Source organism: Lepidochelys olivacea, assembly GCF_965140295.1.
Source record: "Lepidochelys olivacea isolate rLepOli2 genome assembly, chromosome: 3".
Classification (NCBI taxonomy): Eukaryota; Metazoa; Chordata; order Testudines; family Cheloniidae; genus Lepidochelys; species Lepidochelys olivacea.
In genome coordinates, this window is record NC_140413.1 from 90,151,064 (window position 1) to 90,175,170 (window position 24,107).

Genomic DNA, 24,107 nt, shown 5'->3' on the forward strand with positions numbered 1-24,107 from the left:
GGCCTTTTAGAACTGGGAGCATACAAAGAACATGGGCTGAAGATAAGTAATTTCATACATCAGCAGGGTAAATCATATCATGCTTTTTCTCATAAATGCAGGAATGTATTCCTGTGTATCACATACTGAACAAACCTCTGGCTGAGTACCAAGATGAGTACCAACATGTCCCTAAACGTTGATGGAAACTGGTTTATCATTAAGGCATGTTCCGTCACCACTTGTGTTTGACACTGGTATGTAGTTTCACAGACTAATCTGCCCTTTTAAGCATTTAATAAGGTGCAGCTATTTCAGTGATGAGATGCAGTGATTTTCCTCTGCATTTCTGAGGAATGGAGTGGTTAGAACAGACAATTACAGTAAGTTGTCTTGTCTTACCTAGATTCTCATTTTAATACTCAAGTTGTAAGATTGTTGGGACAAGAACTGCCTTTTGGTTATATGTGTATATAGGGACTCACACAATCACAGACTGGGGCTTCCAAAATATATTGCAATACAAATAATAATAAATAAGAATCAAAACTCTTAGGTTCCCTACTGGGTCTTGTCTTAATTCCTTAATTTAATTCCTTTGTCTCCATTGTTAAAGTAGGACAGTTTTCCCCATCATTATAACTGGAGGAATTAACTGTATCTATCTCACATAACTATATTGATTCCATGTGGTTGATAAAGATTATTAATGATTGCTTATAAAGTGAAATCCTTGGATGAAAGGCAATATGTAAGCACAAAGTATCATTATTTATGCATGCAGAGAGACTAAATATTCAGACATTTCTGTGTGTTGGCGTGAGGAACTTTGTTCCCTGTGGTGTAAAATGAGACATACCAACAATGGAGAGAGCCAGCCTACAGAAGGGGAGTGCTCTGGACATCAGCTCACTTGATTCTTCACTTCAAAAACAGAAATGTTGTTGTGATGCTGTCTAACAGGCTGCCAGCTCAGACCAAGGCAGTAGGCTAATTCACTTGCATGCTAAGAGAAATCAAAGGAATATCAAAAGGCATTGTAATGTGATCAGGCCAATTCACTTGTGTGTTAATATAATTCAAAGGAAATGTGATGGTATTGTCTTCATTTATCTATATCCTGTTGGATTTTATTACATTATATATATATTCCTGTACTTAATTAGCCCTAGATCAAAGGATGTATTAGTGTTTAGATAAGAATTTACTTAATGTGTAAAACTGCATGAAAACTAATGAAGGATTGTTTCCGGCTATTACATCATTCAGGAAAACTAATGAAAGATTGTCTGGATGGCTGTAACTAAATGCATTGTGCATGTCTCTGTAATTGAATTGCCCTACAACCAGGATTGAAGCCTTAGAACTGTAAATGAGAAGCATGTTAACTTCAAAGCATGGGTTGTTGCCTTCAGCAATGGGAAATCTACAGACCCTTGGTATGATGGGAACACATGACAGACTGCTTTCTGGGGAAGACAGCTATAAGAATGAACTCTGGGAGTGATTCTGAGCTGTTTGGACACTTTCAGGGGGTGTTCCAGATACAAGACAGAGATCCCTATAGCTGTTAGCCCTGACAGACTTATGGAAAACCAGCAGATTACTACACCTCTGCTAATCATTTGGATTTACAAACTCTGAGTCACCTATAATGTATTTCATCTGCTTTAACCTCTCAATAATTCTCATTTCTTAGCTAATAAATCTTTAGTTAGTTTACTAGAGAAATTGGCTACAACATTGTCTTTGGTGAGAGGTCAGGAGTATCCATTGACCTGGAGTAAGTGACTGGCCCTTTGGTGATTCTTTGTTTTAATAACCTTTCATCACTTAGTCCAGTTTGGCTAGCTGGTAAAATGCACTGGAGAGCCTAAGTAGGACTCTTTGTGCCTCCATGGTAAGACTGCTATAGTGATCCAGGAGGGAACAGTGGTTACTGGCTAGGTGAAATCTAATTATAGAATATACCACCAGTTTGGGTGTTTGCCTTATTGTCTGACAGTCTGACCTGAGATTGGTTCTCTTAGTTGTGAGCTACTCCAGACAGCGTGACAGTTGTAATGAAGACAAGCCCATTCCCCTGGCTTTCGTAGACTGATCCTCAGACAGGGATCTTGCAGAGACAGAGGTAGCATCAGCATCTGCATCCAGCAGCATCAGCATTATGCTTCACTTGAAAGTTATTTCTTATTGTTCGTTAAATGAATAAATTAGCCGCAAACCTGCCTCAGTCACCACTGAAATAGTACAATGGCTGGTGTCCAGAAGGTGGAGCTGGGAGGCTAAATAGGAGCAAAGAGGAGAAAATGTGCTCCTGGGGATAGCCTTTAGGATAGATACCCTGTAGAGTGGTTTCTGAGCACTGCTCTACTGCACCCTGTAACTTCACTGAGTGTGAGCACAAGCTGCTTTACAACTATGATTTCAAACTCAGCTTCAAGCCCGTGTACGGACAGGACTTTCATGCCTAAAAAAAATCACTTGGATGACTGAGCAAAGTGGAAGTGTCAGGCTGAGCACTGAAGTATCCAGACCTACAAGGCTGTAATAGCTAAAACTCTAGGGATTAAAGTAGACAGTCGATAATAACAGTAGTAATAATCCTGTCAAATGTCTGTTGGGGAGGTCAAAGTCATGTCACCCAAAAATTCTCCATTCTGTCCTTTCATAGGATGTGTCTTACGTGTGATAAAATGTCAGTACCACTTGTGTTTGTGTGATACACAGCACACATTCACAGCATGTTGGTTAGATGAACAAGCCAAAATTCTGTAACGGTCATAAATTCAGAATCAGTGTGAGAGTGGCAGGGAGGGTGTGATGGGGTGTTCACCCCACACCCAGTGCTGAAGGGGTTAAGAGAGGCCAATTAGCCATAGGCTGCACCTGCTGAGGAGCTAAGGGGCAATGATAGTATTGTGAATGAAGCTCACCTGGGCAGGAACAGGCAAGGGGACTTCTATAAAGCCTAGGAGCTGAGGATAGAGGGGGTGGCAGTGAGGCGAGCCTGCAGTCACACTCTCTGGTACAAGGTGGAGACTAGAAGCCTGAAAAAAGGCAGCGTAAGAAGCAGTCCAAGGAAGGTGCAGCAAAGTCTAAGAAAGTATAGACCTGAACTGCTGGTTTGAGGGTCCCTGGACTGGAACCCAGAGTAGAAGTTGGCTCTAGGTTCCCCTACCAGCCACTGAAGGAGTGGCACAGTCAGTGTGCATGGATACGGAGTCTGCCTGAGACTTTGTGGAAAGAGATTCTGATGAGACCCTGGAAGCGGAGAATGACTGTGACTTGGCCAGAGGGCTAAGCCATGAAGGAGAGACGCTGCAGCTCCTGACTAGTGAGAGAGACACTGCAGAGCAAGTGACTGAGGCAATGGGCTGATTGGGGTGTGGACAGTGGCGAGTTAACTCCCCAGATGACCTATCAGAAGGGGCAGTTGAGTGGTGAGTAGCAGACTCCATTGCAGAGGGGATCATTTCAACTACCAAGTTTTCTATTAATTATTGTTTATTATTTCATAGCTATTTTAAATGAGAAAAAAATTCTATGACTAATATAACTTCTCAGTAGACACTAAGGCACACATTGCTCAGTGTGATCATAGAATCATAGAATATCAGGGTTGGAAGGGACCCCAGAAGGTCATCTAGTCCAACCCCCTGCTCGAAGCAGGACCAATTCCCAGTTAAACCATCCCAGCCAGGGCTTTGTCAAGCCTGACCTTAAAAACCTCTAAGGAAGGAGATTCTACCACCTCCCTAGGTAACGCATTCCAGTGTTTCACCACCCTCTTAGTGAAAAAGTTTTTCCTAATATCCAATCTAAACCTCCCCCACTGCAACTTGAGACCATTACTCCTCGTTCTGTCATCTGCTACCATTGAGAACAGTTTAGAGCCATCCTCTTTGGAACCCCCTTTCAGGTAGTTGAAAGCAGCTATCAAATCCCCCCTCATTCTTCTCTTCTGCAGGCTAAAGAATCCCAGCTCCCTCAGCCTCTCCTCATAACTCATGTGTTCCAGACCCCTAATCATTTTTGTTGCCCTTCGCTGGACTCTCTCCAATTTATCCACATCCTTCTTGAAGTGTGGGGCCCAAAACTGGACACAGTACTCCAGATGAGGCCTCACCAATGTCGAATAGAGGGGAACGATCACGTCCCTCGATCTGCTCGCTATGCCCCTACTTATACAGGATCCAAAGGAAATAGCCAGAATTAGTGGACAACTATAAATTGCACAAGACAAAATTGAGCCTGAGGCAGGATTGCCCTACTTGCCCACTGACAAACGAAGGGCCTGCTGTATGTGTGCCCTTTGAAGAAAAGATGTATTAATGATGATGAATGACTGTTCACGTCATCTGAGCTGCTCCAAACCAGAGAGACTTGCTTTTTTCCTTAATAAAAAGCTCCACCCAAACAAGTACTAGAAATAGCACTTGTCCCAGCAACGATGCCTCACTTTTCTCCTGTTTTGTGGGGTTCATCAGTTCAAACATGGGTATCTCCCAAACAGTTTTCAAATTCCTCAGTCGCCAAAAGAAAGCAATTGGTTACAGTTTGATGGGACTGCTAACAGTGGGAAGTGAGCATTTATTTTCTCTTTCTGCTTTTAAGTGTCCTTGCAGCAACAAAAATTACACCTATGGGTTGGTGTATCTCTTTGTCCCAGTCTTGATACTACTGTTTGTTGGGTTTGCACTGAATGGCAGTACCTGGCAGCTCTTCACAGGCTGTTGTGTGAACCCCAGGAAACTATTTCCCAAAGGGAAAAGCTGCCGTTTCTTTTATGCCTTTGGCCAGATCACCTTAAAGGCTTTCATAGCCCCTGTGATGTGGCTTTCTGTGGGTTTGCTCAATGGGACTTTTTATGAATGTGCCATGAGTGGCTCAAAAAATCCGAAGTACCTGGAGATGCTTTGCCACAATAAATCCAACAAGTGCTTGGAAGAGCTTCCCAAAGTAGCATGTGGCCAAACTTCCCTGTCCTCTTGGGAGACTGAGGAGATAATACTAACACTTCAAGCAGAATCGCAGGTAAGATATCATTTTAATTAAATCATGCTTTGTGTTATTCTTTTTGTTTATCATGAGGCCTTAAAATCAAGTGTCCAGTGAGTTTAACTATAATTTTAAAAAATTTCAAATACATATTTCAGTGCAATGCAAGCAGGATTCAGACTGCGTTTTGTGGGACTGTGTGAGAAGTGAAATATCCATTGCCTCAGGCAGTTTTCTATAAGCGGCATAGCACACCAAGGTGTGGAAGGGTTTGGCAGCTCAGAAGGGCTTGATAGGATGTTCGTCAACAGAGGGAGGTGGGAGAATTTTAGCAATGTGGCTAGATAATTCAGGTTGTTTGACGTTTCTGAGAAGAGGGATGAGCAAAAGGTTTAATCAAAGTAAAGGCAGGGTTTCAAAGATTGGGAGTGGAAAAGCTCCTTCCGTTCATCTTGAAGGGTTTTGGGACAGTGGTTGGTCATTTTGTAGGGGAGTTCATAATACAACAAGGCTCCTCCAAAGTGTACAGCCCTCAGGATTTGTGCAAGCCTTGGGCTGACCCTGAAGGCAACAGTAGAACAACAATGTTAAACACCAGGAGACAATTCTTTTGGAATAAAGCTTTTTTGAGCTTAAAATTAGGAAGAAAAACATATTGGTACCTTGTTAGAGGGCTCATTCCTTTGAATAGACCTCATTTAGACTTTCTCTTTTTTATAGCAAGACATGAAGTACCCCAGCAATTATTTTAAATTTTGTACCTCACTTTCAACCATTTAGTAATGTAGACAGTCAGTTAGTTCATGTGTACATACAATAATCATTTGAAAATATATAATAGTGTGTCATAAACATTCAGTAATACTTCAGACAATAAGATTTATTCCATGTATTCTGGATTTATAATAGTAGGGCCTGATCCAAAGTCCATTAAAGTCAATGGGAGTCTTTCTCTTGACGTCAGTGGGCTGTGGATCAAGTCCATAATCCCAGTTTTAAAGTTCTGAGACTTAATTTTTGGTTAGAGCTGTTCAAAATGTAAAGGTGCAGTATACAGAAAAATAATATTTACATAACTGTATAGATCATATTATCCTGAAAATGACATCCAATTTAATCTCTGCCTATAGTGACGGTCCTTAGGAATTCTCCTTAGGGACTCTGCTTGTGAATAGAATTGACACTTGGGGAATCACTTTATTTTCAAAATCTTGTATTTTATTACCACTTTTCAAGGCTTTTTCTCCTGAGCATTTAAAGAACACAGTCTCAATGCAACAGTAAGAACCAGAATAACACTAGTTATTCTCGATCTAATTTGAGTTTTCAATCAGTTTTTTTATTGTAGCCTTTTGTTTGTGCTTCGATACCAAATTATCCTTTCTTTAACAGGTCGTAGGGTGGTGTGTGATAGTTACTGCTGCTTTTCTGTCTTTGTTGATCACTTGTTATGGTCACTGCCAATCTAATATCAGCCATCTCCAAAAGAGGTTTTGGAAGATCTACACTGAGAAGGAGAAGGAACAATTTGAAAAATATTTTGAGGACTATGCTACCAAATTGAGCGAACGAAACCTGAAAAGCTTTTTTGAGAACAAGAAACTGGAACCCTTTCCCATGCCAAGTTTCCGGGCCTGGGAAGAAGCTTCTGCTTTGGACTCTTTCAACATTAACCAGCAGATCTTCAGCACACTTCATAAACTAGTGGAAGATAGCATGAAAGAAAATGATTCCAATGAGGTACAAGATACAATGGTAAACTTAGATGAGGGAGAAACAGTTTAGCTAATGTCAGCTTTCATTAGCATTACAATTTGTTAACTCATTATATTTTTTCACTTTTCATTCTTCATTTCTGTTTTTCTGGTAATGACCTGTTTTCTGCCATAATTTCTCTCTCTCATCAAACTTCTATAGCACCTCCTCAGGCAAGATGGCAAATGTCTTCCACTGTCTAATAGCACAACCCAGGACTCCGTGTAGTTCCATGGGATACATTGTCCCACACAGACCAACCAAATAGCTTTCCAGGGGATGTTCCCTCTTTTCTCATATGCATCTACTGTGCTCATGTTATTTATACAAAACAAATACACCCATAATGTTACTGTTTTGCATAAATTAAATTCTGTCATTGTTCTTCTTTCCCAGAATTGGGTATGCAACAGAAAACCAGTGAAACCGTAGAATTTGATACTGTTCAGCTTCGTTATGCTTGGTACTGAGGCCAGAGCTTACTAATTTGAATGTGCTGTACTTTGTTAACTACCTTATACATTTTCTACCTCCGCATACATCTTGAAAGGAGTTAAAGAGCTGTATGTGTGGAGCAGCCAGTGTACATTGGGCTTCATCCTGCACCACTGATGTCGATGGCAAATATTCCATTGAGTTCACTGGGCTGAGGAACCAGCAGATTGTGGTTAGCTGAATTTTTATACTCTGGGATTTTTAAAGGAAATGGTCTTTTCCCTCTTTTGAACCTGTAAATATTTTTTCACATGCTAGGTGAGACCTAGGCGCGGCACCACTTAAGTCCCACTAAATTAAGCAATATACAGGTTTTGTGCTGACCCTCAGCACAAAGACGAATGTCATCCTTTATGAAATGTGGACTCTAATGGATACATTTCTCTTTTTTTAATTATGCATAAACATTTTTTGTGCTTTGCTTTGTCCTGCCTTTAGCACATAATGGACAAAAGAAGGCGGGAAAGGGAGATGAAGACGAGAGTTTCAGTAACAGGGTCATATGTTTACCATGGGCAGCATTTGTATTGATTGATTAATATTGATTATTTTGCATTGTAATAAAAATAGGGAATTCTGGCTCCCCGAGGGAGGATAAAAAAGGATGGTCTAGTGGTAGGCCAATGGACCAGAACTCAAGACCTGGGCTAAATTCCAACCTCTGCCACAGATTTCCTGTGTTATTTTGGTAAAACATTTAACCTACGCTGTGCCTCAATTTCCCATCTGTAAAATTAGGTCACTACCACCAAGCCTCACTAGGATTTTGTGAGGATAAAATCAATTAAAGGTTGTGAGGTGCTCAGAAACTGAGGTGATGTGGGCCATGTAAGTACCTCGACAGAGAAGAATTGGTGACACAATAGTGTTTGCATGTTTTATTACAGTTTACTTGGGTGAGGCTCATATTTAAGATGACTGTGCATTATAATACATCATGCTTTTTCAGTTTGCTAACAATCTCTATATTCTCAAGAAGAACACGCAATTTAGAGCTGCATAAGGTGCTTAGTCTCAAAAAGCATCCGTATTCCCTTATTCAGAAAAATTCTGTAGGCCTGCTATATGCACTTGAACAAAACTGCATGTTGTCATGTTTGCCTACAGAAAAACCTGCTCCCAGTGGAATCACATCTCTCTTTGATTTCAGTGGGACAGACTGGGCAAAATGAAGGAAAAACCATAATCACAAGTGAAACAAAGGAAGATGCATTGAAATGAGAAACTGCGCAATTTATAGCAAAACAATTTCTTGTTCACAATCATAAGGGTTAGAATGAAAAACATATTGGAACGAATACAGTTCTTTATGTCTTTGAAGCATCACTAATGAGCAAACTAGAAAATAGTCACATTTCTAATGAAAAAGAACAGGAATTAGGATGGAAATTTGGGGCCCAGTCACACGCTTGTTACTCAGGCAAAACTTTTGATGAAATCAATGGGATTTTCCGTGAAAGGAGTAAAGGACTGGGCCTTTTTAAGATTTTATGTTGAATTCTGCAAGGTGGTGACAGTACATTTTGAGTACATGCTCTGGATGTCTTTACCTCTCTAAGATGTGACTGTACCTGAACCAATGAAGCCACTACCACCATTGGATTTTCTTCCTAAATAGATAAAAATGGGCAAACTGTAAGTTAGAGAGGATTCCTTCTATCAGCTTCACTTCTTTCTTTTGTGCTTTTTGTCTTCGAGCTTCTTTAAAAATGTAATTCCTATTTCTGTCACATCGTCCCCCTTCAGTCTGTCCTGAACGAAGGTAACTTCTGCCACTAAGTGAACCTGGAGAGAAACAGGGCTCGTCACTTCATTTAAAGTAATTTTTCTTCCTTTTCTTCATTTAGTTCATCCAGCTGTTTATTCCCACCACAAGAGGGGCCCCTTTCTAAAGTTTCACTATAAAGGAATTCTACAGAGACCCTTAAGAATTGCACATCACATTTGAGTTAAAATTATATTCTCCTTACACACAAATTTCATTCTGCTAACAATATGCCAATATTTTGGTTAGTAGTGCCTAATGTCAGAATGGTGTTTTTGCTTTTTTCTGAGGACATGAAACATAAAACAGGTGAGCTTCATATTGTAATCTCAAATTTCCCCCCACCGTGAAATAACACTTCCGTTAATACCCTTATAAAATATCAGAATCTTGAGATTGATTTACAGCCCTATACATAAAACTTTCCATTCTTATGGTACCTAGGAAATATATATTAGGTGGCAAATTAGGTATTGTTTGTAGGAAAGAAGATTGTGGACAAAATTCATCCTTGGTGCAGTTCTACTGTCTTCAGTAAAGTGATACCAGAGTTGAATTTGGCCCTGCAAGTTCAACATGATGTGAGTTATGGCTTCTTTCTGTTTATTCTTTTCTAAAAGCTGAGATTTGAAAACAAAATATGTAATGTTTTTGATGTACCATCATTTAATTATTATTTTACTGAGCTAAATTCTTCTCTGTTACACCAGTGTAACAATGGAGCAACTCCATTTATTTGGCTAGAGTAATTCTGAACTTACTGTGGTGTAAACTGAGAGCATAATTTCACTTGGTATAGTTGGTGGGGTGCAGGAGTTGCTATTGCTAAGTCTGATACTGAGATTAAATATTTATAAGTGATATTACATTTACTTATCCTGTAGTTCCACTTTCCTATATCTATAAGTAACAACAGATATACAAAAATTCAGTGTCCAGTTCTTTACCATTTCCAGGGCTCCTCTAATAACACCACAAAGGAGGTTACAGTAGCAAAGTGAACATCGTCCTGCTGGGAGCTCCTCCACAAAGTCCACTAAAGGGTTCTTGTCCAGCATTAAGAAGAATTCATTTTCTGTTGTGTTACTGCAGCTCACACTAGGGGTAATCCCAAGGTACATCTTGAACGCAACCTGTAAAGGGACAAAAAATGTGCCATTTGAAACTACTGAGTGTAAAACAGGCTAGAAGCTTTTAGATGCTACATTCTATTGTTCAGTTTACCAATGAGAACAGCAGTAAGGGCTGAGGCCAGACAGAGAATCAGGGAGCTATGACTGGCTCTCCGACAGCTTCCTACTCTGCTGTACCCCACATAAGCTAGACACAGCAGAGAATGTGGGCCTATATTGGATTCCAAATAGTGTAATAAAGGGGCACTGATTCCCTCCACATACAGGGTTTTACTCTGGGGTCATTCCATTGGCTTCAGCAGAGTGAGACTTCATTTTTGCTAATATATGTGAAATCCAAATTGGATCCAGGCTTTTTAAGTATATTTCTGTAAACACTGATCATTGCTCAAGAATTCCCATGATCACCTACTATGTATTTCTGTTTCATTCTCATGTGAAGCTACAGTCAAATACCAGGAATGATAATGGAGATTGTGTTTTTATTTGACAACAGAGCAATACAGATTCATAATACTGTCGATATGCAAAATCTGCTTCACCAGTAGCTAGTCCCATATGGGTGTATTTGTGAGGAAGGATATACAGTGACATCATCACTTTATCTAGGCTGCACTAAACCAGACACTGGCTGGGTATTTTTCTTCTCAAGAGCTCCTCCCTAATACATTGTTATAAACTGCTGCACAATAAACAAAGCCTCATTTTTTGTCTCTTTTGTGGAAATCAAACATGGATGGTATCCAAACCATTCTGAAATTCCTTATGAACCGGAAAACTGCCATTGGTTACAGTTTTATGGCTCTACTGACCGTGGGAAGCGAACGTTTATTTTCTCTCATTGCTTTCAAGTGTCCCTGCAGCAATGAAAACTTCATCTATGGTTTGGTATTTCTATTTGCCCCAGCCTGGGTGTTGCTAGTTATTGGGTATTTCATGAATAGCAGGATGTGGAAACTTTTCACAGGCTGCTGTTTGAATCCCAGGAAAATATTCCCCAAAGGGAACAGCTGCCGTTTCTTTTATGTCTTTGGACAAATCACCTTAAATGTTCTGATAGCTCCTGTGATGTGGCTTTCTGTGGCTTTGCTCAATGGAACTTTTTATGAATGTGCCATGAGTGGCTTGAAATATCCAGGGTACTTAAACACACTCTGCAATAACAAATCTGTCAGGTGCTGGGAAGAGCTGAACAAAGTAGCTTGTGGCAAAACCACCATGTCCTCTTCGGAGAGTGAGGAATTAAAACTGACGCTTCAAGCACAGTCTCAGGTAAGAAATACAGAATAATTGTTTTGTTATTTAGAATAAAGTTTTGTATTACCTTTGGATTTAACAGCATGAGATCCTAACATCGGTGCTAACATAGTAATTTAAAATCAGAATGCCTGTACAATGCAACAAAACAATATCGAATTGGTGAGGGGCAGATTCTATATACTTGCTCAAGTTGAGTAATGTCTTACTCCTCAAGTAGATCACTGAAATCAACACGAGTAAGAAAATTGGAATCAGAAAGTTTATTTCTTTAGTGGAGGAGAGTGACTCTTGGGAGAAGAATGTATTGCATTGCTAGAGAAGGCTGAAGTAATTAAAAAGTCAGATCTCTAGGATGTCATTTAGTTGAAGAGATACTATCAGATTTTTAAAAAATTCAATGATAGATTTTTAACTGTGTTACAAATAGCATCTTAGATTGTTAAAACCAAAGCTATTTTTAAACAGCTGATTTCCTGTAAACAGTTTATAAGGTGTGAGAAAGTTCCTGCTCTACCTTGGTGGGTCTTGCGCTTATTGGCGGATTTGCTCACCTTGGAGCTTCACGGCAGCCCTCAGCTTGGCCGTTCTTCTGAACCCACAGTCCAGGTCGACTCCTGTGTCTGACCAGGAGTTGGGAGGATTTGGGGGGAACCCGGGCCCATCCTCTACTCTGGGTTCCAGGCCAGGGCCCTGTGGAATGCAGCTGTCTAGAGCGCCTCCTGGAACAGCTGTGCAACAGCTACAACTCCCTGGGCTACTTCCCCATGGCCTCCTCCCAACGCCTTCTTTATCCTCACCATAGGACCTTCCTCCTGGTGTCTGATAACGCTTGTACACCTCAGTCCACCAACACTCCACGTTCCCACTCTCAGCTCCTAGTGCCCCTTGCTCCCAGCTCCTCACACGCACACCACAAACTGAAGTGAGCTCCTTTTTAAACCCCAGGAGCCCTGATTAGCCTGCCTTAATTGATTCTAGCAGCTTCTTGATTGGCTGCAGGTGTTCTAATTGGCCTGTCTTAATTGTATCCAGAAGGTTCCTGATTGTTTTGGAACCTTCCCTGTTGCCTTACCCAGGGAAAAGGGACCTACTTAACCTGGGACTAATATATCTGCCTTCTATCACTCTTCTGTAGCTGGGGGGGATCCTTTAGTGAAGCCTGCCCACTTCCCGGATCCCATTAGGATCACTCTCCTGTAGCAATCTGGCCCGACCCTGTCACAGTAGTTACAAATCCAGTATGCAGACCAAAGAACAATGTTCTTTATACTACATGTATAATAGTCACACTTCCCCACAACCTCACCCATTCTTCTTAATTACAAACTTCTTGTAATGTATATCATTCCAGGAAACAGAGAATGTTCTTTAAATTTGTCTTGGATGAAAATTTGTTCATTTTAGAAACTAATAGCTTTTGTGGGTAAGTAATTCCTTTTCTTAATGAGGAGTTTGTTAGGATAGGGGTGTGTTTGCCACTTTTATTTCTTTTATGTAGGCCCTAGAATCTAGGTGCTGATTGAATTTGACAGAATAATATGTGGTGGTTTCAAAATGCGTCTAACATTATCTGTGCTGTAATTGTTAAATTGGACATTGAATTGACTATATTGAGCAGAATGCTGGCAATCTGTGAAGACTGTTTACAGGCTTTCCACAGATGTTGCTGAATAGCCAAGAATATAAACTTTGTTTTAAAATTTAAAAAAAAAAACCTTCCCTGTTGCCTTACCCAGGGAAAAGGGACCTACTTAGCCTGCTCTCCTACTGCTACCCTCTGGCCTGGGCTTTTCTTGCTTTTTGCCCCTGCCTTCGGCTTCCCCACCTCTCTCCCTTTTTTTTTTTCTTTTTGTTGTTTTTCTTTCTTTCTCTGCTGTTGCTAGAGTGGTGGCCGGCTGCCGGCTGCCTGTTAGTCCCCCAGCCCCCGCCCGCCCTTGGACGCTGCTGCCTCTCCAGCTGAAACCCCCCACCCTGAGAGAGGGGGGGCCTGCTGACCTGCTCCCCGGAGGGGGGGAGTGGAAGGACCCAGCTCCCAGACCCAGCTGCTTGCTGTTTGTTTGTGGACCCATCTCTGGCTGAGAGAATTTCTTATCACCTGCTCCGGCATCCCTGGAATGTTGGAGCTGTGAAAAAGAGAGCCTGGACAAGGAAGGGAAACAGCCGTCTACCGGAGGAACACCGCCCAGGGAATCTACAAATCGCTGTGGAGGGGGCCCAAGACTGAGTAACTTTCAAATTGTGCCCTCGTGTTGTGGGAGGCCTTGTCTGTGTCGTGACTGTGTTTGTAGGGACACAGGGGGTGTGGCACGGAGCTGCCCCCCGATCCATCTGTGTCCCCTCCACACTACTATCCTCATCACTGCCCCCTCCATCGTCATTGCTGGCTGTTTAACATCTGCCTCTGGACTTAGCTTCTCGCCCTAATTCCACCGTGTGGGCCAGAAGCACTAGCCAACCAAACAGGACTCTCTGGATGGTGATTCATGTGCCCCCCTCTGAACTGCCCATCCCACAGTCTGTCCCTTTTTACCTGACCCCAACTCCAGTTAACCACCTGCCACTGCCCCCACTGGGGCATCGGCAATGGAGGGCACTGGGGTGACCTCTGCCGCTGCTATGCCCACCGCCTCCCCAGACTCTAGGGGAGCCCCTGCAGCCGGCGGGAAAGGCCAGGGCAAGAAGAAGGGGAAAGGCCCTGCTAAAATCACCAGGCCCTCCATGGCAGGGGCCACCCCCACTGCTGCGGCCCTGCCACCGACCATGGTGTCCCTCACCACTGACCCCTCCACCGGCTCTGCGGGTGTCCCTCCCTCACCCCCCACGACGTATGCCCAGGCAGCGCAGCCCCCCCGCCTGCCGCCTCATCATCTCTCCCGCCAACCACCTCCGCCACCATCAACAATGGCCAGGGCCCCTTTCCCACCATGACAAGGAAGCACGGTTTCCGATGCCTCGTGGTGCCCGCCTCACCCCACGTGGAGACCTACGTGCGGGCATTGGCGAGGGTGGTGGGGCCCTCGGCCATTATGGCAGCCTCCAAAATGTATGGGAAGGTTGTCTTCTTCTTAGCATCGGAGGCTGCCACCCAGGAGGCGGTGGAGAGGGGCCTGGCGGGGGGGGGAGGGGCTGTTTGTCCCCCTAGAGCCGCTGGAGGACCTGGGCGTCCACCTGGTCCTGACCTCTGTCCCTCCTTTTCTCCCCAGTGCTGCCCTGTTACCTGCCCTTTCCACCCTGGGGAAACCTGTTTCTGTCATCAGCCCTCTCCTGTTAGGCTGAAAGGACCCCACCCTCCGTCACATCTTTTCCTTCCGCCGGCAAGTGCAGCTTCTACTGCTGTTGGCGGCGCATGACAGAGAGGCGCTCGAGGGGTCCTTCCTAGTCCCCCACCAGGAGGCCCGTTACTGGGTGTATTTCTCCAGGGGGGAAGCCCTGTGCTACCTCTGCCGGGCGTCAGGGCATGTCCAGAGGGACTGCCCCTTAGCCCGGCAAGGAGGGGCACCTGGGATACCCGAGACCTGGCAGGACATCGGCCCCGTCATTGCCGATGCCCCTGGCCACCCGATACCCGAACCTGCCCCCCCTCCTCTTCAGACCACCACTTCTCCCGCTCAGGCCCAAGGGGCACCTCCCCTACAACGCCCAGACAAGCGGGAGAGCCTCGCCCTCGCTGCTGACAACCTGGCAGGGCCCATGGAGGAGGGTGGGGCAGAGATACCACCAGGCATGGGAGTGAGCCTGCCCCAGGGAGAATCCTCCCTCCCTTATGCCGCCCCACCATCCCCCGCCCAAGCCCCTGAGCCATCGCCTTTACCCCCTGATATGACCCCTGCTAACCAGCCCCCTGATGATGCCATGGAGGGCTGGGCCCTAGTCCAGGGGAAGCGAGGCAAGCGGAAGGCTCGAGCTCTGCCTCATCTACCCGAGGCAGAGGCCCCCCGGAAGACCAGGAAGGGGGGCACCGATGCCAAACCTTCCGCTTTGCCCACAAATGCGTCCCATCCACCAGTGTCAGCCAGGAAAGTCGTTGTAGCATCAGAAGGGAGTGTCTCCCCACCACGGGAGACCCTCCCCTCCGAGACCCTACCCGAAGCCCCCGTGAACCCCAAGGCAACCGTCATGGCTGGTGCCAGCGGGGAGAACCCCGGGGCGATGGTAAATGTCCTCTCCTCCATGTTCGAGGAGATCGAGACCCTAGATCTGACCCCGGTCGCCCAGGGGGAGGACGATCTTTTGCCAGAAAACCTCGATTTGGGCGACCTCACTCCACCCCTCTTTTCCCCATGCTCCCTCCCCCTAACTGCTGTTTCTGCTCCCACCTCCGAGGAGCCCCTGGACTCTTCCATCGACCTGGCCACTGATGGCACCCCGCTAACGACCACTGAGCCTGCTCAGGTGACAGCCGGCTCCGTGCGGCCAGGACACGAGCCGCCAGGGGCACCCCCCATTAGTGCGGAGCAATCGATTTACTTTCCGGGCGGGGGACCAACAGAAGATAATCCACCTCCTGATGCTGTAGCCACTAAATTCACCATAGAGTCTGTGCCCGGTATCACTGAGAGCTCCCTCCCTACCCCTTAACCCTCGAGCCAGATCGGGAGGCACCATCATCCAGCTACTCACCTCCCGAAACCCAGAACCTCGCCTCTGATCCTGCCCCTGCCCCTATCCCTATCCAGTCTACCTCCTGCAATGTTATCGCCGCCCCTGGGGCTGTCTCCTTCCCTTTTCCAACCGATGACCCCCAGGGAGCGGCTTTTGCGTTCTCCTGCCCCGACCCATTAGGGGCTGCTATTTTCCCTCCACCGCCCCCTACCGCCCCAGGGTTTGAGACGGGCCTAGAAGCTCCAGCCCATTAGGCACTCCGTCGGGGGTCCGCACCCTGCTTGTCCGTTTTAGTGGACCACAGGGCTGCACCAAGGGCCCTGCCGGGGAACAACCGGGAAACCATAACTCCCCCCCCCCCCCATGAGCTGTGAGGAGAGCTGCAGAAGTTTTTAGAGGATGTCCATGGCTCCCGCAACAAGGTACAGCTTGCTCTCCAGCGATGGAGGGATTTTTTTCAAATCCTCCGGGCCACAAGGGCCCTCATGGGAGAAGGTAAAGGGACAGAGAAGCAGGATGCCACGGCCTACTGGTGGGTCCGCATCTTCCGTGACCAATTACTCCCCTTCGGGATGGGTCAGGGACTGTCGCGCGGCCTGCTGGGGGATGCGAGCATCCCTGCCCGTGAGGATCCCCCCCGGCCCTCCCCATGACACTTCTCACCATTGCAACGTTGAACACCCGGGGTTGTAGGATGGCTCTCCGCAGGTCCCAGGTGCTCTCCTTCCTTCGGGAGGGAGGGTACTCTGTGATTTTCCTGCAGGAGATCCGACCGCCGAAGATAGTTGGCGGCTGGAGTGGGGGGACAGGGTCTATTTTAGCCATTCCACAATTCGGCAGGCTGGAGTGGCGACCCTGTTCTCTCCCGACCTACGGCCCAAGGTGCTAGGGGTCGCCGAGGCCATGCAGGGTCGCCTGCTGCAACTCCGGGTCTGTATAGAGGGGCTTGTGGTTAACGTCTATGCCCCGACATAAAGCCGGAGCGGCTGCAATTCTATCAGCAGGCGTCCGCCTTCCTCGGCAACTTAGATTCTCATGAGTGCCTGGTCCTGGGAGGGGATTTTAATACCACCCTCGAGGAGCGAGACCGCTCGGGGACCTAGCAGTGCCTGGCCACCGCAGACGCCCTCTGGGAGATAGTTGAACATCACTCCCTAGTGGACATCTGGAGTGACCACCACCCAGATGACACTTCCACGTTCACCTTAGTCCGGTGGAAGCCCATCGGTCTAGCCACTCCTGGTTGGACCGCATTTATCTATCACGCTTCCATCTCTCACGAGCCCACTGCTCCAGCATTCGGCTGGCCCCATTTTCTGACCATCACCTAGCCACCATGACAGCCTCCCTCTATGCAGAGGCCGGGGCCGGCCTATTGGCATTTTAACAACAGCCTGTTGGAGGACGAAGGCTTCGTGACATCCTTCCGGGAATTCTAGCTGGCCTGACGAGGGCAGCGGCGTGCCTTTCGCTCGGCTCGGCGATGGTGGGACCTGGGGAAGGTGCGCACCCGGCTTTTCTGCCGCGACTACACCTGGGGCACCAGCCGACGGAGAAATGCGGCAATAGAGCAGTTGGAACGGGAGGTCTTGGAGATGGAGAGGCGCCTGGCCGCCGATCCCGAGGACCCGTCCCTCTGCGAAGCGTGCCGGGAGAAGTGGGAGGAGCTCCGGGCTCTCGAGGACCATCAGGCCCGGGGCGCCTTTGTTCGATCCCGCATCCACCTCCTTCGGGAGATGCATCGCGGCTCCCGCTTCTTTTATGCCCTGGAGAAAACAAGGGGGGCCAAGAAACACGTCACCTGCCTCCTGGCAGAAGACGGCACCCCCCTCACGGAACCGGCGGAGATGTGCGGGAGGGTCCGAGCCTTCTACGCAAGTCTTTTCTCCCCGGATCCGACCGACCCTAGCGCTTGCAGAGTGCTTTCGGAGGAGCTCCCTATGGTCAGCGCAAGCAACCGAGACCGGCTAGAGTTGCCTCTCATTCTGGCCGAGTTCTCGGAAGCCCTCCGTTGTATGCCCACTAATAAGTCTCCAGGCATGGACGGGCTGACCATGGAGTTCTACTGCGTGTTTTGGGACGTCCTCGGCCCAGACCTAGTCACCGTCTGGGCCGAGTCTCTGCAGAGCGGGGTCCTCTCTCTCTCGTGCAGGCAAGCTGTGCTCGCCTTATTGCAGAAGAAGGGGCCTCTGTGATTTACGAAATTGGCATCCCATCTCGCTCCTCAGCACGGACTACAAAATCGTAGCGAAAGCAATCTCGCTGCGGCTAGGGTCTGTGCTGGCGGACGTGATCCGCCCAGACCAGACCTACATTGTCCCGGACCGTAGTATCTTTGATAACCTATTTCTGGTTTGGGACCTTTTGGAACTCGGGCGTAGAGACGGTCTGTTGTTCGCCCTCCTGTCCCTAGATCAGGAGAAGGCGTTCAATAGGGTGGACCACGGGTACCTCCTGAGCACTCTGCAGGCGTTTGGCTTCGGACCCCAGTTTGTGGGTTTTCTCCGGGTGCTGTACGCTTCCGCAGAGTGTCTGGTTAAGCTCAACTGGACGCTGACCGAACCGGTCAGCTTCAGGCGAGGAGTACGGCAGGGGTGCCCCTTCTCAGGCCAGCTGTACGCTCTGGTGATCGAGCCCTTCCTCTGTCTCTTCTGCAGGAGGTTGACAGGGTTGGTGCTGCGGGAACCAGAGCTGCGGCTGGTCCTGTCGGCATACGCTGATGACGTGCTCCTCGTGATCCAGGACCCCGGCGACTTGGCGCGGGTGGAGGCTTGCCAGGCCATCTATTCGGCAGCCTCTTCCACCCGGGTCAACTGGATCAAGAGCTGTGGCTTGGTGGTAGGAGACTGGCGGCAGGCAAGCTCCCTCCCACCTGCGCTTCAGACCATCCGGTGGAGCGCGGGTCCGCTGCTCTACCTCGGCGTTTACCTTTCCGCCATGCATCCCTCTCCACTGGAGAACTGGGAAAATTTAGAAGGCGGGGTGATAGAGTGGCTCCAGAAATGGATGGGACTACTCCGATGTCTCTCCCTCCAAGGGAGAGTGCTGGTGCTTAATCAACTAGTCCTGTCCATGCTCTGGTACCTGCTCAACACCCTGGTCCCGGCCCCGGGTTTCCTGACCAACCTCCGGACATCGATTCTGGGGTTCTTTTGGTCAGGAATGCACTGGGCCCCTGTAGGGGTTCTTCATCTACCCCTGAAGGAAGGAGGACAAGGCCTGAAGTGTTTACACACTCAGGTCCGTGTCTTCCGCCTCCAGGCCCTACAGAGACTCCTCTATGGTGCAGGCAGTTCGGCGTGGAGCACACTGGCACACGCCATCCTGCGCTGCATCCGAGGACTTCGATATGACCGGCAGCTCTTTTATCTCCATCCGGGAGGTCTTCCATGAGACCTCTCCAGGCTGCCGGTCTTCTACCAAGACCTTCTCCGGAGTTGGAAATTGTTTTTAACGACCAGGTCCATGGCGGCCACCGAGGGGGCAGATCTCCTCGCGGAGCCCCTGCTACACAACCCCCAGCTCCGTGTGCAGGTGGCGGAGTCCCGCTCGGTGTGCCAGAGCTTTATCCTGGCAGAAGTCACAAGAGTCGGAGACCTCCTAGACTACGACCGGGGAGACTGGCTGGATCCCCTGACGCTCGTCCGGCGCATAGGGCTTTCCAGACCTCGTACCCCCCAGCGCGTACTTCAGGAGGTGAAGGCTGCTTTGCTGCCCGCTGCTCGAGCTTACCTCGACCAGGTCCTGCTTGAGGGCACGCCCTGCCCACCCTCTACCCCAGGCCTGCCGGACTTTTTAATTGGACCCCTGCCCCGCAGATCCAATCGACCCCCCACCCCTTCACTGCGAGCTGGCTGCATGAACTGCAGCTGGTACGCTTCCAAACCGCACCAAGGAAACATCTATACACGCTCGCGCTCCACACCCTTCACGCCCTCACCCTAGTGTCCTGCCCCGACACAAAGTGGCGAGACCTTCTGCCACCTTTGGAGAGTCAGCAGCCCCGGTGGGCCAGCCTATATTCCACCTTCGTTCCAAGGCCCGTCGGGGACATCAGTTGGCGGCTCCTTCACGGAGCTGTGAGCACGGGCACGTACTTGGCACGTTTCACTCACATCCCAGATATTTGTCCCTTTTGTGTTGTGAGGTAAACCCTAGCGCACGTATATCTGGAGTGCACCAGGCTGCAGCCCCTGTTCCAGCTCCTCACAAATATCCTATTACGTTTTTGGTTGCATTTTTCCCCTCACCTTTTTATTTATGCACTCCCTATCCGTGGCCTCACAAAGTCGCGGGATCTCCTAGTTAACCTCCTCCTGGCCCTGGCTAAAACGGCCATCTGTAAAACCAGAGAGAGGAGGTTGGCCGATGGAGTTTCCTGTGACTGTGGGGCGATTTTCCGATCCTCAGTCTGTTCACGTATCCGGGCGGAGTTCCTCTGGGCGGCGTCCACCGATTCCCTTGATGCTTTTGAGGAGCAGTGGGCGCTGTCCGAGATTCTCTGCTTGGTGTCCCCATCCGGGTCCTTTTGTCTGACCCTTTGATTGGGCGAGAGAGTAAGGGGCCCCAGCCATTGCTGCTGCAGACACCACCACCCTAGAGGGGTTCTTTCACACGTGGGTGCATGTCACCCCCACCCCCTGAATTGTCCACCCCACAGTCTGCCCCTCTTGTTGGGTGCTTTCAGAGGAGGGAATTGTTGGTGACACTCGGGCGTGGCACCAGGTAACTCGAGGGGGTGGAAGACCACGAGAGTCGAGGAAGCCCCACGCTCTGGGCCCGGGCAAGCTTGAACACTTCCCTCTCCTGAAGCTAATGAGAAAACAATTGTGATTGGTTGCTGTGTTACACATTGCATATGCTGCTGTTTTTACTTTGTAAGTGTGTTATGCAAATAAAAAACATCTTTTGCTTCAAAAAAAAATTACTCTCTTATAGCCATCTGGCCTGACCCTGTCACAAAGGCTTATTTCATTTTGCATTTCTCTCATCTCAGATAATGAAAATGGACTAGTTAGTTTCACTTCTGTATGAAATGTTTTTATTATAGGAAGGAAAATAGAACTATAACAGTTACAATGAAATAACAAAGAACATACAAAGGTAAAGACATATTACTCACTCATATCCCACAATTCTATTTTATGTTTGTTCATTGCTTTGTGATATAAGAAAACTTGGTGAAAAAGAACTAAATAAATTAAAAAGAGAAAGGAAAGGAGGGAAAGATGCATGTCAAGTTACTGCATCCCAAGCAGAAGAAATATCCTGCAGTCAGAAAATTATCATCATACAACAGTCACATCAATGTATAACAGTTGCCAATGCTGGAGACAGGTTAATTTTCAGGTCCTCATGCACTGGAAGAATCCTGCAATGTATGGGTTACAAACAGTGCAGGGGGATATTTTATTGTTCACAAAAATCAGCGTCCAGAAAATTAGAATTAAAAGCTTGGACGTGTGTCTATTGGTCTTAAGTTGCATATATGGGAAACAGTGAAAGTTATCTAGCTAGCTGATTGTGCATGAGCAGCTAGATCATAGAAGCACAGAGTTCCCCATGTCAGAGGGGAGCACTGAAGTGGTAAAAGGATGGATTATATGGGAAAAAATTTATGTCACAAATTCTTCCAGGTAGTACCAGCATGATTTGAAAATAAGCAAAATGAGGCTGTTCTTTAAACACCTCCCCTCAAATTTTTTAGTCAATAAAAATAACAAATGATTCATCAGCATGCTCTGTTTCACACATTTCTGTGAGGAAATTGTTTATATATTTCTCTCAGGTAAATATAGATTTTACCTGGTAATTATTTATACATGACAGGTTGCAGATCTCCATATCATCACTATTACAGCTCTCTGGAGAATGACAATTCCATTTTACAGCAACATTTGAGGTCTTCACATTTATGAAAACACACATTTTTGCACAATGGAATTCTGTCAGCTGAGCATTTCAATTTGGAAAGGCTGGGGTATGTCTGTGTGGGGCTGGTGGTTAGAGCACCGGTCTGTGAGCTGCTGGTTGAAATCCTGCAGGAAAGGATTGGTTTCTACAAATTTCTCAGTAAAAGAAATGTTGACAACAAAAGTTTTTAAAATGTCAAAACATCCTGTTTTGACATTTTTAGAAGGAAGTTTTAGGTTGTTTGTTTGAAATGGCTTTTGTTTTGAAGTCTTAGTTAACTTATACTAAAAAAGATCATTAAAAAATTGAAATAAAACATTTTGATTTAACCTCCTCCCATATTATTGATGATTGATACACACTCCTCCCATATTATTGATGTGTGAAAATTTGTAAGCTTTTGACTTCCCATCCCAATTCAGGATGGGAACACTTTTTGAAATCTCAAAAATTCTTGTGGGACAGGAAAACGGTTCCCCACCCAGCTCTAGTGCTAATTTGCCCTCTTCTCCAGACATACATTTTCCTTGGAGTGATGAAACACACTGAGCAATATCAAACATGTTATACACCCATATATTTCTGTGTTGAAGTCTGAGCAGCTGAGACCTTGATACCATCTTCTCTAACCTATTTTGTGAGATGGGTTTATATAAATACGACACCATTCCTGCAAGAGGGAAGCTTCATTTTTAAAATAATGCGGTGCATTTTTAAAATGCTTTGGCTGATCATTTTGACTTTTCTACCAGCCAGTTAAGAAAACTATAAAAGACACAGGATGGTCTTGTGGTTAAGGCAGTAGATTTGGATGATCTGGATTCACTTCCTGTAACTGTTAACAAGTCACTTAATCATTCTGTGCGTCAGTACCCTATTGGCAAAATAGGATTAATATGGTTCCTTTCTCCCACCCTTTATCTGTCTTCTCTATTTAGACTGTAAGCTGTTTGAGGCAAGGACTGTCTCTTACTATGTGCGCGTACAGCACTTTGCTCAATGAAACCCTTATCTCAGTAGGGACCTCTAGGCACGACAGTAATACAAATAACAAATAATAATTTAAAAACCACACAAATCTGTGGCAAAATAAAAAATGTAGGGTATTCAGTATTCTTGATCCTCACTTATGGCATATATATATCTATATATCTATATTTGTTTTTTCTCAAAATACAGAACTCCTGTTGACATCAGTGTGAGTTTTGGGTACAAAATGAATAAAAAGAAATATGCAATATTGATCTACACTGTGGCTAAGAGATCCACACTGAGGCTGGGAAAAGAATACTGTATCCTCAACATGAAGAACTGTGACTGTCAGTTATTTCTGATCTAAGTGAAATTTAGATTCAGGGTTTGTTTTTTTTTAAGTGCATGGCTTGTTTATTTTCTTTTCCAGGTTCTAGGGTGGTGCATCATAGTCACTACAGCTCTTTTGTCTCTGTTAACCACCTGTTGTGCCAGGTGCCAATCTAAAATCAGCCACCTCCAAATGAAGTTCTGGAGGATCTACATAGAGAAGGAGAGAGAACAATTGGAACAACTTTTCCAGCTATATTCTACCAAACTCAGTGAACGAAACCTGACGAGCTTTTTTGAGAACAAAGAACCAGGCGCCTTTCCTATGCCAACCTTCCAGGCCTGGGAAGACGCTTCTCAACTCTACTCTTTCAACAGCAGTGAGCAACACTACAGCACCCTTCATAGACTGGTCGAAGATGGCAAGAAAGACATCAGCGAGGAAAGAGAGACAATGCTGGACTTCGTAGATGGACGGGAAAGAGTATAGCTAACAGCCATGTTCAGTCTTTTTAAATATTTTGCTAATGTGATTTAATTTTAACAGTCTTAATCTTTATATTTTGCCGATAGTGGCCTCTCTTTCTCCATTCTTTCTTTCTCTCCCAACCAGTGGCGCGCCATCTATGAGTGCACCGCACACATTGCATGCCCAACCAACTGTGCGCCATCCAACTGGCAACGCAAATCCAACCTGTGGGATGATTCCGATCCAGCCCCAAAATGGCATCCTCTGCACACCGTGGCCTTGCACGCACCATATATGTGAGGTCATACGCATAAGGAATGCCATTTTGGACTGCCTATGGCATGCAAATGAGTTGCTGCATCATGCCATACTAAACCCGTACTGGCACACCATCCTTCCCAACTATATGCCTGCTCAAGAAAGGGGGAAAGAA

The 24,107-nt window shown here is 46.5% G+C and overlaps 2 protein-coding genes and 1 pseudogene across 4 annotated transcripts in view; 2 read left to right on the forward strand and 1 right to left on the reverse strand.

Annotated features, from left to right (window-relative positions):
- The first annotated feature begins 4,476 nt into the window (after nt 1–4,476).
- On the forward strand, nt 4,477–6,765 carry LOC311518858 (calcium homeostasis modulator protein 5 pseudogene; annotated as a pseudogene). Its single transcript has 2 exons — nt 4,477–5,016; nt 6,373–6,765. The product of its transcript is annotated as a calcium homeostasis modulator protein 5 pseudogene (transcript).
- A 2,130-nt stretch (nt 6,766–8,895) lies between these two features.
- Nucleotides 8,896–24,107, reverse strand: part of TRAPPC3L (trafficking protein particle complex subunit 3L) — a gene marked incomplete at both ends in the record, with an annotated part of 50,373 nt that continues 35,161 nt past the window's right edge. For both annotated transcript variants that reach the window (XM_084622051.1, XM_084622052.1), the window contains 2 exons: nt 8,896–9,015; nt 9,943–10,128. In XM_084622051.1, the coding sequence (XP_084478177.1) occupies nt 8,896–9,015; nt 9,943–10,128 (306 nt within the window). The remainder of the gene's footprint in view (nt 9,016–9,942; nt 10,129–24,107) is intronic.
- LOC311518914 (calcium homeostasis modulator protein 5-like) lies at nt 10,861–23,696 on the forward strand (the record flags this gene model as incomplete). The annotated part of the gene is made up of 2 exons (XM_084624969.1): nt 10,861–11,400; nt 23,306–23,696. The coding sequence occupies 2 exons, from the start codon at nt 10,861–10,863 to the stop codon at nt 23,693–23,695; spliced, it is 930 nt and encodes a 309-aa protein (XP_084481095.1). The 3' UTR covers nt 23,696.